This window comes from Corylus avellana, chromosome ca7 (genome assembly GCF_901000735.1).
Source record: "Corylus avellana chromosome ca7, CavTom2PMs-1.0".
In the NCBI taxonomy this organism is placed as follows: Eukaryota; Viridiplantae; Streptophyta; class Magnoliopsida; order Fagales; family Betulaceae; genus Corylus; species Corylus avellana.
In genome coordinates this window covers 27,790,830-27,803,715 of record NC_081547.1, presented here as the reverse complement: position 1 = coordinate 27,803,715, position 12,886 = coordinate 27,790,830, and the positions used below count along the sequence as shown (strand labels likewise).

General features: G+C 37.0%; 2 protein-coding genes across 2 annotated transcripts; both read right to left on the bottom strand.

Moving 5' to 3' along the window:
* Positions 1-8: 8 nt before the first annotated feature.
* LOC132188103 (L-type lectin-domain containing receptor kinase S.4-like) lies at positions 9-4,788 on the bottom strand (the record flags this gene model as incomplete). The annotated part of the gene is made up of 2 exons (XM_059602509.1): positions 4,686-4,788; positions 9-1,024 (listed from the first exon to the last, which is right to left on the bottom strand). Coding segments are annotated over exons 1-2 (1,119 nt in total), but the record flags the coding sequence as incomplete, so codon positions are not given.
* A 3,811-nt stretch (positions 4,789-8,599) lies between these two features.
* Positions 8,600-12,886, bottom strand: LOC132187672 (L-type lectin-domain containing receptor kinase S.4-like). Its single transcript, XM_059602064.1, has 2 exons — positions 10,459-12,886; positions 8,600-8,746 (listed from the first exon to the last, which is right to left on the bottom strand). Exons 1-2 carry the CDS (start codon positions 12,435-12,437, stop codon positions 8,719-8,721), a joined length of 2,007 nt encoding a protein of 668 aa, XP_059458047.1. The 5' UTR covers positions 12,438-12,886; the 3' UTR covers positions 8,600-8,718.

Below are 12,886 nucleotides of genomic sequence, written 5' to 3'. Positions count from 1 at the left end.
AATTGAATCAAATTTCTGTGACGAAGACGGCCAATACTAACAACCTCCGACACGAATTCTCGCAAACCTTGTTTCGAATTATGGGAAATACGTTTGACAGCAACTTGGGTGTCCGAGTTTGGCAGAGTTCCTTTGTAAACTCGACCAAACCCACCAGATCCAAGTAGCTCTTTCTCTTTGAAACCCCTAGTTGCTTTCTTCAGCTCGTCGTAAGAAAATCTTTGCGGACCAATATCATGCTCCCAGGCCTCAACCACATCAGCCCTCTTCATCTTCCTGACGATGTAAAACGTCAAAGCAGCAAGCAAAATCACAGCCAAAGCACATGAAACAGAGGCGCCAACAATTAGGCCTCCACGATTCTTTTTGGTCCCAGTGGCAGTAGTGGGGAGCTGGAGCTTAGGAAGTTGAGATAAATTGAGAGATTTAGCGTCTCCATTCACGTTGAAGCTCCAACCCATGATATAATGCGAGCTCGTCAATAAACCAGTACCAGCAGAAAACCCGATGTACATGTATTCATTAAGAATTTGTGAGAGGTCCACTTTAGAGGACAAAAGTATAGAACTGGGTTTGGCAGAGTCCATCACAATCCTGACATTTAATTGATTTGTAGGCGAATTATAATCGATCCATGCCTGAATTACCTGACCACTAGTCAAATTAAAGGGGACCGGAACAGATTTGTTGGATATTATGCTATTGATGTCGACGGCAACATGGTTGTTATTGGTTTCACCGAGCTCCTCATTCATGTAAGTGTCGAATTCGACCGCTAATATGCGGTTCGAGAAGTTCCCATTGTTGCTGCTGTTGAAGAGGCCAATATAAGAGCCCGCATTAGCCCCAGGAATCCCTTTTGTGGGGGAGATTGCGAAAGCGAGGCCATCGCCGCCTTGCTTCCCAGGCTGGGGGATTATAGCGAAAGCGAAGGAGGTGGAGAATGACATGACTTCACCGCTGGAGTTCTTGAATTGGATTGGGTTTGAATAAAACGCGTGGCCGGGTGCCATGGTCGTGTCGTAGTCTGTTAGCCGAAGTACGTCATTGATCTCAACCTCTTCAACTCTGGTTGCAACGCCGTCTAAGATCATGCTGTTGCCAGCAGCATTGAACTCGCTGGTTGATGCAACGCCTGCTGCACCGTCCAAGACCAAGTTGTTGCCAGCAGCATTGAACCCGCTGCTGTGTTCGTCCAACAAGAGTCTAGTATGGTCCAAATTAGGCTTTACTGGACATAGGAGTAGAAGGAAAATCCAAAGAGAGATGAGTTTTTCTGCCATGAAAGCGAAAAAAGAATTCAACTTTGTGACTAGAGAAAATTCAGGGTGTTAAATGATTTTGATATGGGGCTGAGTCCCAGCGCGCAGCTTCTTCCCTTCCCTACATATAAGCAAAATCTCAATCGTAAAAATTCAGCTGCAGCTTTTTATATTTTCTTTATACATTAAGATTATTACCACATCATTTATTATAATCATATGACATTCTTTCTTGTCTTACACCTCCTTATACAAAATAAATAAATATAAAAATAAATTTTTTTAAAAATAAAAAATATATACATATTTTAATGTCATAAAAAAATATAGAGAAAAGTCATTGTAAAGTCTATTTAAGTAGAAAAACAAAAAGTAATTTCATTCTTTACATATATATATATATATATATATATATAGAAAGAAATTACTGTGAATGTTGTAAGTACAAGTATTAATGAGAAATTACTTGAGTGGCTGGACGGAGTAATGATTCACATAACGCAGACGTGTATGAACAGTCATGCATGCTCAGCAATTTTTTTTTTAATATTTTAATTAAAAATAAATAAAAATTACTGAGCATTTCATGCACACAACGTTGTGTTTATCATTAGTCGGCTTGACGATGTGGATTTGAATACATGTGTCTAATGTTCATTGGTTTGGCATGAATAAGATGACAGTTATGGGACCCAACTGCTTTGCTTTCTTTTTTTTGTAGGCCGCACTACTCATTACGAAGTTGCATGTTAAATTTCGTGGACGGTGTCCAACTAAAGCTGGTCAAAGAGCATCCATTACGGCTCAATTGAAAACAAAAAAAAAAAAGGTTGAGCAAAGTCTCAAGTTTGATTGATTTCAAAAATATCATTGATTGGTTATTATGAACGTTTACAAGCTTCCTATTATAGGAAAAGCAAAGCAATAAAGTAATCTAAAAGCATTAAAAGAAGGAAAATGTGTTTTTTATTTTTATTTTATTTAACTAGCTACTTTTTAAAATTATAAATTCTCTAAATATTTTTTTATTTTAACTAAATATTATTTTTTATTAATAAATATAATTGTCACGAAACTCATTCACTTTGATTCAATGTAAGATTTATCAAAATGCCACTCCAATAAAAAATAAATAACTTTTGCTCTTGGTGTATTTATATTTGGAGAATAATTAAAGCAAATGTTAAATTTAACTTTGAATAAAGAGTTTGATAAATAATATCTTTTGTGAATTTTGTTAAAATTTTAGATAAATGTTAAATATGAAGAGTTTGATGGAGATGCTCTAAATTTTTTTTAACTTATCTCGTTAGGAAAAAAGTGATATGTACATTTTGTTATACTACGTACAAAAAAAAAAAAAAAAAAAACTCATTTTTTAATAAAATGTGGTCTTTTAAGTAATTTGCAATAATATGACACACGTCACTTTTTAAAGCTCGTGATTTAACCAAACCAAAAACCAGATGTAAACGGTGAACGGAGGATTGCCATTCCTATTCGAAGCAAAAAAGCAAAACGTCGAGTGACAGTTCCCGTCGCAACCCAATCATTGTTTGCTGGTGGCCGGTACCAACAGACGACTACGAGCTTCAGAGCCATGTTGCCGTGGGAGTGATATACGTTGTGTTGCACTTCGCAAAAAGCCAAAACGTACTGTCAACAATTTTTAATATAATTTGAGAACTTATAAAATTAATATAAAATTAAGGAATTAAAGTTGACCAAAACTGAACTATTTATCATAGTACTCCTAATAAGTTCTTCAATCAATACTTAAATTTGAGTAAAAAAACCTATTTTTTTAAAAACCAAATATTTAATTATATTTTTTGAAAAAAATAATTAAATTTGAATAGCTCAAAGCATTTACTTATAGGCTTATTATGAATGTTTTTTTTAAAAAAAAAAAGAAAAAAAGAAAAAAAGAAAGAAAGATAAAATCAGGGGTAAAGTAAACTTATTGTTGAAAAATGGAGCCAAATGAGTAAATTAAACAAAAGTAGTATCTTTTAGAAGACGTCAAAGGAATAGTATATAGTTGTTGCACCAACTAAGCCGTCAAAGAAATAGCGTATGGTTGTTACACCAACCATGAACTTTCATATTTCTCACAAACCCTTCTACACCTATATAAGGAGCATCAAGCTTTAATGTTTCAAAAAGTTAAGACAAGAAAAGATAGAGAGAGAAAAAGAAGGAAAGGTTGAGAGAAAAGAGTATAGAGAAATAAGTCTAGTGTTAGGCATATAAGAATTGCAGATCACAACATAGAAGAGTTGTGTGCAATCTCTCTCAGAAATATCTCTTGTAAAGTCTCCTTGTTATTTTCTTCCAAAGTAGTGAAATCTCTGCAACTCGGTGTATGTAGGCAGTATTGGTGGTACCACGTATAAATTTCTTGTATTGTGTGTGATTGTGCGTGTTCATAGTATTAATCAAAATACACGTGTATGTTCTGTCTAGGAAAGATTGAATTTTAAGTGAGACCGGTGTGACTCCTCCAATCTTACCTAGGAACATACCGAGTTGTATCTTTGGTAAAATACTATTTACCATACTTGTGTGTTGTTGTTTTCTTGACAGATTGGATCCCAAAATCCTGGAGAGGAATTAGCAACGCCTAATTACCTAACACCTATCCCCCTCAAGCTATCACCCCAATGACAATCTATCCTCAAACTATCAATTGCGATAATTTACCTCCAAACTACCAAAACAATGACAATGTACCCTCAATACTAGCAAAGTGACAAAATTACCGAAAATTGAACCAAATTCAAGCCAATCATACACAAGTAGTAGATCAGCTTCCCGACGGCACCAACCCAATAATTGAACCAAATTTCTATGACGAAGACGCCCAATAGTAGAAACCTCCAATATGAACGATTGCAAACCTTGTTTTGAATGTTGGGAAATACGCTTGACAGCAACTTAATTGGGTGTCTGAGTTTGGGAGAATTCCTTTGTAAACTCGACCGAATCCACCAGATCCAATTAGCTCTATCTCTTTGAAACCTTTTGTTGCTTTCTTCAGCTCCTCGTAAGGAAATCTATGCGGACCAATATCATGCTCCCACTCCTCAACCACATCAGCCATCTTTTTCCTCCTGACAATGTAAAACGACAAAGCAGTAAGCAAAATCACAGCCAGAGCACATGAAACAGAGACGCCAACAATTAGGCCTCCACGATTCTTTTTGGTCCCAGTGGCAGTAGTGGGGAGCGAGCCTAGGAAGTTGAGATAAATCGAGAGATTTAGCGTCTCCATTCACGTTGAAGCTCCAACCCAGGATACAATGCGAGCTCGCTGCTAAACCCGTAGTAGCAGAAAACCCGATGTACATGGATTCGTTAAGAATTTCTTGAATTGGATTGGGTGTGAATAAAACCCGTGGCCGAGTGCCATGGCCGAGAAGTCTGTTACCCGAAGTACGCCATTGTTGTCAACCCTTGCAACGTCGTCTAAGCTCATGTTGTTGCCTGCCGCTGAACTCGTCCAACAAGGGTCTAGCAATATCATCTTGAGGCTTTACAGGATATAGGAGTAGATGGAAAAACCAGAGAGAGGTGAGTTTTTCTGCCATGAGAGCGAAAAAGGAGTACGGCTCTGTAAGGTTACGAAAAGTCGGGATTCAATCATTATAATATGGCGGGTAAGCGGACATGGATCGTGATCCACAGCAAGCTGGGGCATTGCCCTTCAATATATATATATATATATATATATATATATATATATTAATTTTGACCATTGATTCTCATGGAATTTGCCATGTGTTAACTAATTAAAAAAATAATATTTTATTATTTAAATTTTTTTTTAAAAAATATAAAACAAAATGATATATATATATATATATATAGGGTGGCCAGCCACCCCACCTAGTTGAGAGATCGGGTGGCCGAACCACCCCTTAGGGCCATGGGGGTGTCCGAAATCCACCCCCAATAGCCGGCTGGGGGTGGCTTCGAGGGGGTCGTTTGGCTACCCTCTAAGGCCAAACCCAAAAGTGGGTTTGACCCTGGGGGGAAGCCGAACCACCCTCTAGGGCCACGTGAGTGGTTTCGGCCACCTCCAGTCGGCCCTTGGGGGTGGCTTTTGGCCACACCCATGTCTCAGGTGGGGGTGGCCGGCCGCCTCATATATTTTTATTTATTTTGTATTTTGTTTTATCATTTTGTTATATATATATATAATTTAAATAATAAAATATTATTTTTTAATTAGTGAACACGTGGTAGATTCTAAACTATTGGATGAGAATTAATGATCAAGATTTAAACAAAAAATTAAAGGGCAATTCCCCAGTTATTGTTGGAAATCCCGATTCAAACGGACATATTTGAGAAATGACATCAATTTCCTACAACTTATCTCGTAGAAAAAAAGTGATATGTGCATTTTGTTACCATGTAAAAAAAACTTGTATGTCCCCAAGAGGTAGATCAATCGGGTAGGACTACGCCTAATGAAGCGAAGATCACTAGTTCGAATCCCCATCCCTCGTCTTGTGCGGACATCTTAAAAAAAAAAAAAAAAACTCGTATTTTTTAATAAAATGTTTTTTTTTTAAAACAATTTTTAATATAATTTGAAAATTCAATAAAATTAATATAAAATAAACAAATTAAAGTTCAACGAACTAAACTATTTATCAATCAACAGTTAAATTTGAGTAAAAAAACCTATTTTTTAAAAAACCAAATATTTAATTATATTTTTTGAAAAAATAACTAAATTTGAAGAGCTCAAAGCATTTACTTACGGGCTTATTATGATTTTTTTTTTTGAAAGAAAAACAAAAAAGAAGAAAAAGAAAAAAAGAAAGAAAGATAAAATCAAGGATAAAGTACACTTATCCCCCTCAAACTGCCACCTTAATAACAATCTACCCCCAAACTATCAATTGCGACAATTTACCTCAAAACTATCAAAACAATGACAATGTACCCACAGTATTAGCAAAGTGACGAAATTACCCATATATAATTTTCAATATAACAAAAATACCCTTAAAATTTTGAAAAAATAAATAAATTTTAAGATTTTGTTTTGATTTTAGTAAGGGTAATATTTCATTTTGTTAAAAGTGAGGGTACATTATCATTGTTTTGGTAGTTTGGGGGGTAAATTGTAGCCATTGATAGTTTGAAGGATAAATTATCATTAGGGTAATAGTTTGAGGGAATTAAGAAGACTTTACCCTAAAATCAATTATGATGGAATGGATAACATTCGTTAAACTTTCTTAATATATATATATTACATGTCCACATAAGAGATGATGGGAGATTGGAACTAATGACTTGCGCTCCATAAAACGTGGTTCTAGCCGATTGAGCTATCCTTTGAGGACAACTTTCCTAAATAGTTACATATTGTTAAAGGGCTAATAAAATGAATAAATTCCTCATTTTTTATAGTTCAAATTTTTATGATAAATGATAATTTAAAATGATATAAAAACAAAACAAAAAAAGTATGAATTTAAACTCAAATTCTCACAATTTATTTCATTTTACTTAAAATATTTATTGTATTTGTATATAGCATGCTCAAACGGAAATTAAGTGGCCTTTAGTTTAACTTTTCATTTGTTCTCAACTTGGGGAGCACGTCTCATGAAGTGTATGTTACAAATTTAAATCCCACTCTTTTCTTTCTTTGTGCCGACATGCAAATAAAAAATAAAAAATTAACTTCTCATTTCTAAAGTAAGTTATCCTTCTTCTTTTTTTTTTTTTTTTTTTTTATTTAGATAAAGTAAGTCATTCTTTTTATTTTACTTTTTTTATTTTTTATTTTATATAGATAAAGTAAGTAGTCCTTTTTCGCTTTTTATTTTTTTATAGATAAACTAAGTCATCCTTTTTGCATATATAATAGTTAAAGAAAGTCTTTTTTTTTTTTTTTTTTTTTGGTGGATCAATAGATAAATTAAGTCATCCTTGCTTTTTTATTGTCGCATCTCGTGGAATATTTCACAAAATCGTAGTGTATGCACAAATAGTCCACAGATATTCCAAAATTTTCTTCACAAGAGTCTCGTCAAGGATTTGTCCCCTCAAAAAAAAAAACGTAAAAAAAAAGGATTTGTGATCTCATGTCTCATCGGTTGGGAACCACAGCACCACGTTTTATAAAGTGAAAATCATTAGTTTGAATTTCCTTTCTCTTTTATGTGGATATGTCAAAAAAAAAAAAAAATTATGTTAGAGTAATGTTATTTTTCATATTAGATTTTTATATCGACTAATGTGACGTATTGTAAGTAATTAATATGAAAAGTCATTTAAAACATGTCATATCAGTAAATTTAAAGTTGATTTGAAAATCTAATTTTCAGCTTAGCACGGAGTAGCATTGCTCTTCATTTTATCCCACATTGAAAAAGTTAGAAGAACTTCTATTGCTTTGTTAGAGCATTCACAATAGATGAGCCAAATTTTTATACAAAATGGCTCTTCAAAACTTATTTTATCTAGTTTAGCTAATGAATTTTTAAAGGCTCTCTACATCAGATTAGCTATTTTTATCTATCTCTTGTTAGATTAGCTATTTTTATCTATTTTTATTATTTTCACAATAGGAAAAAGTGAAAAAGGTTTTGGAAAAAAAAGAAAATTGGTGAGAAAAACAATAAAAAATAAAATAGTTTCTACATTTAGCTTATTTTTTTTGCTAATTCAATGTACGAAGTTTTTGTGTGAAATATAATGTATTTTTTAAGCATGTATAGCTGATATTCCAACTAGGGGCGGTATGAAAATTCGGTTATATAAGTTGTCAAGAGGGAAAATAGCTGTCGGGAACTTGGTGGCTAGCTAGGAGGGCAGATCTTGATGATTATTTTGGGCCATCGGATCATTGCGTCACTGAGTTGTATGGCCGCCTAAAACTAACGGGCCTTTGTGATACTTAAGGGCTAGTTGGACTTTTATGAAGAGTGAGCCCTTTTCAGGGTCCATTAATATCTGGGCCTCCACCAACCATTATAGCATTTTTCACCCAAATTTAAAGAACCTCCCTCACGGAGACCCCTAAAACGACTAACATATATATGACATCGTGAGGCAGTGCCAGAGTGGAAGCCATGACACTATTAATGGACAAGGGGCCTATCATCAAAAAATGGGTCAAGCAATTTCAACCCGTCTTCCCTTTGGTACTAATTAAAGCCCACTTTCAAGAGTGAAATCCAAAGGTTTATGCCAAACAAGCAGAAGAGATTGTCAATAGGACAAAATGCATTGTCATTTATATATCCATGCTAATACTACAAGATTACTATATTAAATGCCAAAATGCATGCTAATAATATTATAAGATTGCTATAACTATGCAACAAATTCCCACGAATCACATTTTTGGCCGCTGCTCAGTCATTGATTTTTAGGCTTTTCATCTCCGCTACAAGTTCATTTCCAAACATCATCTTCTTTACTACCTCTACCATAATGGCGATTCTTCTATATGCCTGAAAGATCCTCCACATCGATCAATGATTTACCATCATAAAAAAACATAAGAAAACAAAAGATAGATTGGAAACCCAATGCTGTTACTCTTAACGATTCTTATAAGCAAAACTTTAGAAAACGATTAAACCGTCACCTCATAGATTGCTACAGAAATTAAATTTAGAGAGAAGACAAACAAACCCAAAAATAAAACACAAAAAAAAACAAAAAAAAAAATAGATGAGAAAATAAATCATAAACAAAACCCACAAAACATAAAACTTCGGCGGACAGCAAGGAGGGAGGTGGCCGGTGGAGAGGCACGTGTCATGCTAGATCTAGTGTCGGAAAATAGATTTACCTTCGAAATATTTTGAGTAGAGAACTTTGACAATAAAGATGGTGGAAAACTGGTGTTGACTATGGTGGGGGGTTTGATCTATGGGATAAGGCTTAAAAATAGGCAGATAGAATGACCTTCAAAAAGGCGAGAATTGGAGGGGAGGAAGAAATGAGTAAAAGGGGGGAGGGGGGGGAGGAGGAAGCTTTTTCATGGCGTCTCAATCTCACTTTTCTCTTTTCCTCTAGTAATTTTTTCACATGAGAACTTCAATCATGTATGTACTAGTGTTGTGAGTGCACTTGTAAGTGTTGAGTCCCACATTGAGAAAGTATAAAGAAAAATAGTAGTTAATATAAAGTGGATCATAGTTCATTAGCTCAAGCTTTTGGGCTAAAGTGGTGTTTAACTATATATATTATGATATTGGTAAAAACTCTATAACCTTAGACATTTGTTTAAAGAATAATATTATTCTTCGCACCCTTTTCCAAATGTCTAATATTTAATAAAGTACACCCACCAACTATATGGTCTTTTTATCTATTTAAATTTATGGGAGGGAGGGAGGTGGGTGGGTGGGTTGGTTGTAGGGATATAATGGAATTTTTTTTTATCAATATGCTTAGGGTGAATGAAAACAGCACGCTGCATGCTAATCACACCGTGTGCTGTGAATCATAACCCATCTGCTTAGTGTTGTGACAATATATATAAAAGTAGTTTTCCTACCTACTTTGTTTTGATAATATAATGAAAAACTACTCACTCCTTGACCCTAAGGACTTAGCTCAAGCGATAATTAAGGGATTTGATCTTGGTGGCAACCATAACATTTCCATCCTGTCTAAGATTGAATTCCCTTAAATGCAAATATGGAAATACCTTATCATAATGGATAAAAGATTTGTAAGAGACATAACTTGTAACAATCATAGAAGGAGAATGCTTTGCCTTGAGTTCGTGTGGCCTTCCAAAACCCCTGTATTTGATTTAAAGTGGGAATTTGGACTCCAATTGAAGTCAATCAACCACTACAATCCTTTCGAGCCTCACTTACAAGATTTGAAAGCTTGATGATTTGTACTGACAACCGTTAAACTAACTCCTACTATTGATTCCCTGAACTTACTGTCATTTTTTCCGGATTTTTTTTTTAATAAATGGCTTGTTTGTGGATAATGAGACACGTGGAGAAATGGGGACTTGGAAATTGGAATGAACTTCCCCCTGAGCTCAGGTTCAAATCACATATATAATTAACCAAAGGTACAACCTTAACCAGGTAATTAAAGCTTAAAACCCAAACAGTAATTACAAAGAAAGGGAGAGAAGAAGAAGTGAAAAAAAAAAAAAAAAGTGGGGAGGAGTTTTGAACTGTCGGCCTACCTTCCACCAACGTCATACACCGACGACGTAGTCGGAAAGGATTGTGTATAATCCTCAAACTCAACGGTACTACGACCACCACCATCACCGCGACCTTTTTTCTTATATGGCATCGCCACCTCCTCCCGCAGCTCCAGCTCGCCCTCCAAGTACCTCACCACCATCCTCATCGAAGGGCGTACGTCGGCGTCATCATTTGAACAAATCAAGCCCAGTTTGAGCACCAAAACAGCCTCAGCCTCATCAAACTTCCCCTCCATCCTCGCGTCTACAACATCAAGCACTGCTCCTACAGCCCACTTCTCCCAAACCCAGTCCACCAGCATCAGCTCCTCAGAAGACGCTGTAGGATTAATGGGTCTTCTACCGCATACCACTTCCAGCAACAAAGCGCCGAAAGCATACACATCCGAGCTGGTCGTCGGCTTGCTTGTGCGCGTCAGCTCAGGTGCCATATACCCCAACGTCCCCACCACCCTCGTGGTGCTTGGGTTGGAGCCGTGCTCGTATAGCTTCGCAAGACCAAAATCGCTCAGCCTTGCATTAAACTCAGAATCCAGTAAAACATTTGCGGCCTTGATGTCTCTGTGAACTACAGTTTTTTCCCACTCCTCGTGCAAGTATAGAAGCCCTGAAGCCACTCCTTTGATGATCTTGAACCTTTGTTCCCAGCTCAGGATTGATTTGGGCTCATCAAACAGGTGATTGTCCAAGCTTCCATTGGGCATGAATTCATACACAAGTAGTAGATCAGCTTCCCGGCGACACCAACCCAACAATTGAACCAAATTTCTATGACGCAGACGACCGATAGTAGCAACCTCAGATATAAATGCTTGCAAACCCCGTTTTGAATCCTGGGGAATACGCTTGACAGCAACTTGGGTATCTGAGTTTGGAAGAATTCCTTTGTAAACTCGACCGAATCCACCAGATCCAATTAGCTCTTTCTCTTTGAAACCCCTTGTTGCTTTCTTCAGCTCCTCGTAAGGAAATCTATGAGGACCAATATTATGCTCCCAGTCCTCAACCGCATCAGCCATCTTTTTTCTCCTGACGATGTAAAACGTCAAAGCAGAAAGCAAAATCACAGCCAAAGCACATGAAACAGAGACGCCAACAATTAGGCCTTTACGATTCTTTTTGGTCCCAGTGGCAGACGGGAGCTGGATCTTAGGAAGTTGAGATAAATTGAGAGATTTAGCTTCTCCATTCATGTTGAAGCTCCAACCCAGGATATAATGCGAGCTCGTGAACAAACCAGTAGCAGCAGAAAATCCGATGTACATGGATTCATTAAGAATTTCTGAGAGGTTCACTTTGTCGGACAAAAGTATAGAACTGGGTTTAGCAGAGTCCATCGCAACCCTGACATCCAATTGATTTGTAGGCGAATTATAATTAATCCATGCCTGAATTACCTGACCACTCGTCAAATTAAAGGGGACCTGAGCAGATTTGTTGGATTTTATGCTATTGATGTCGACGGCAACATGGTTGTTATCGGTTTCACCGTACTCTGCATTCATGTAAGTGTCGAATTCGACCGCTAATATGCGGTTCGAGGAGTTCCCATCGTTGCTGGAGTTGAAGAGGGCAATATAAGAGCCCGCATTAGCCCCAGGAATCCCTTTTGCGGGAGAGATTGCGAAAGCGAGGCCATCGCCACCTTGCTTCCCAGGCTGGGGGATTATAGCGAAAGCGAAGGAGGTGGAGAATGACATGACTTCGCCGCTGGAGTTCTTGAATTGGATTGGGTTTGAATAGAACGCGTGGCCGGGTGCCATGGTCGTGTCGTAGTTTGTTAGCTGAAGTACGCCATTGCTCTCAACCGCTGCAACGCCGTCTAAGGTCAAGTTGTTGCCCGCAGCACTGAACCCGCTGCTAAACCCGTCCAACAAGGGTGTAGCTACATCAGCTGGCTTTACTGGATGCAGGAGTAGAAGGAAAACCCAGAGAGAGAAGACTTTTTCTGCCATGAGAGGGAGGGAGGAAAGAAGAGTTGAGCTTTGTGAGGCAGAAGAAATTCAGGGTGGTAAATGAATTTAATATGGTGGGTGAGCGCGTAGATGTTTGAGAAATTGTTTCGTTGAATTTTCTTTCTTTATTTTTTCTTTTCTTGGCCAATAAGAAAATCGAAAGAGAATCCCAGATAAGGATGTAAGCGCTTGCAAACGTATCCCTAGAACAAAGACGGGTTGACCTACTGGCCCCTGGCCCCGGGACTTCGTCGTCTTCACGGACCTTGCCTTAGTTTCCGATCATTGAGACAACCAGCTTCAGAACCACGTGGGATGGTGGTGTCTTGCACTTTGCATAAAGGAAGTGGCCTACTCGAAAAAGTGCTGCGAAGAGAAACTCAGAAATCGTGCTACTTGATTAATCGATTTCACATGGAAACTCTTCAGGTTATGTTTGAACACCACCC